The sequence below is a fragment of the Tupaia chinensis genome, unplaced genomic scaffold, assembly GCF_000334495.1.
Source record: "Tupaia chinensis unplaced genomic scaffold, TupChi_1.0 Scaffold000197_1, whole genome shotgun sequence".
Classification (NCBI taxonomy): domain Eukaryota; kingdom Metazoa; phylum Chordata; class Mammalia; order Scandentia; family Tupaiidae; genus Tupaia; species Tupaia belangeri.
In genome coordinates, this window is record NW_006159672.1 from 7,134,884 (window position 1) to 7,135,941 (window position 1,058).

The 1,058-nt window shown below is 58.1% G+C and overlaps 1 protein-coding gene across 4 annotated transcripts in view; it reads left to right on the top strand.

Moving 5' to 3' along the window:
• The first annotated feature begins 14 nt into the window (after positions 1–14).
• Positions 15–1,058, top strand: part of KNDC1 (kinase non-catalytic C-lobe domain containing 1) — a 69,026-nt gene continuing 67,982 nt past the window's right edge. For all 4 annotated transcript variants that reach the window (XM_006146938.3, XM_006146939.3, XM_006146940.3 and 1 more), the window contains exon 1: positions 15–128. In XM_006146938.3, coding sequence (XP_006147000.1) covers positions 27–128 — 102 coding nt within the window. In that variant the 5' untranslated portion in view covers positions 15–26. The remainder of the gene's footprint in view (positions 129–1,058) is intronic.

Sequence of the window (1,058 nt, forward strand, 5' to 3'; positions counted from 1 at the left end):
GAGTGCGAGGCGCCGCGGTCCGCAGGATGCAGGCCATGGACCCTGCGGCCGCGGATTTTTATGAGGAGGACGGCAAAGACCTGGACTTCTACGACTTCGAGCCGCTCCCCACTCTGGCAGAGGATGAGGTGAGTCCCCGGCCCAAAGGGGAGACCCTCTGCTTTTCTCCGCAGAGGGATTCACGGACAGTCCCCCAGGAGGAGCCCAGGAGCAGCTGGAGGTGTTGGCAGTAGGAGGCTCCCACAGCTGTTCTCGGTGACCCCCACCTCTAGCATTTTCATTTTTCACCTGGAGGGGACAGGACCCCAGAATGCTGCGTGGGACAGCCGTGGGCTGACGAAGTTGGGATCCTGTGTGGAGTGGGCTCTGGTTTATAAATATTGGGTGGCTGAGTGTAGGGGCCAGACAGCGGGAGGGACAGTGTGAGGAGGACTGTTTACCTCCCTGCCAGTGGCATCAGGAGACCGTCTGGAGGCACAGGGCAGCAGAGCCCAATCAGGTGCCCATTCGGGAGCTGGTGGGGGCAGCACAGGATGAGACCCCCCTCCACATTCCAGAACTGAGTTCTGCTTCCTGTTCTTCTAGACTCTGGGCCTTTACCCCGAGTCCAAGTTCTGAGGCTGCCCTCACCGTCCCCCTCCTACCCCTCCCCTCCCCAAGGCACAGAAAGGTTCTGCCTGTGTTTTCATCCCATTGGGCTTCTGGTCATGGACTGGCCCATGTGCCCACAGAACCAATCTGCCCTGACTCGGGCAGAAAAGGAGATCCCCACTTGACCCAGGCCTGCACCCATTGCATTCAGCAGGCCGTAGGGTAGGGTCGAATAAATAAACTTCATGACCCATGAGTAAGCCAGGCCCCTCAGCATGAGCCACTGCCCCAGAGGATGCAGGGGCTCTCAGGAAGACCCTCTCATCTTTCAAGGATACAAGATCTTTGCAGAGAGCCTTCTAAGCCTCCAACAGGTAAAGACCCAGCCATGGGGTTTCTGCGTTCCCTTTTGAAGAATGCTGGCATTTTGCAGCCTGTAGAAGAACCTGGATGTTGAAGGATACCCG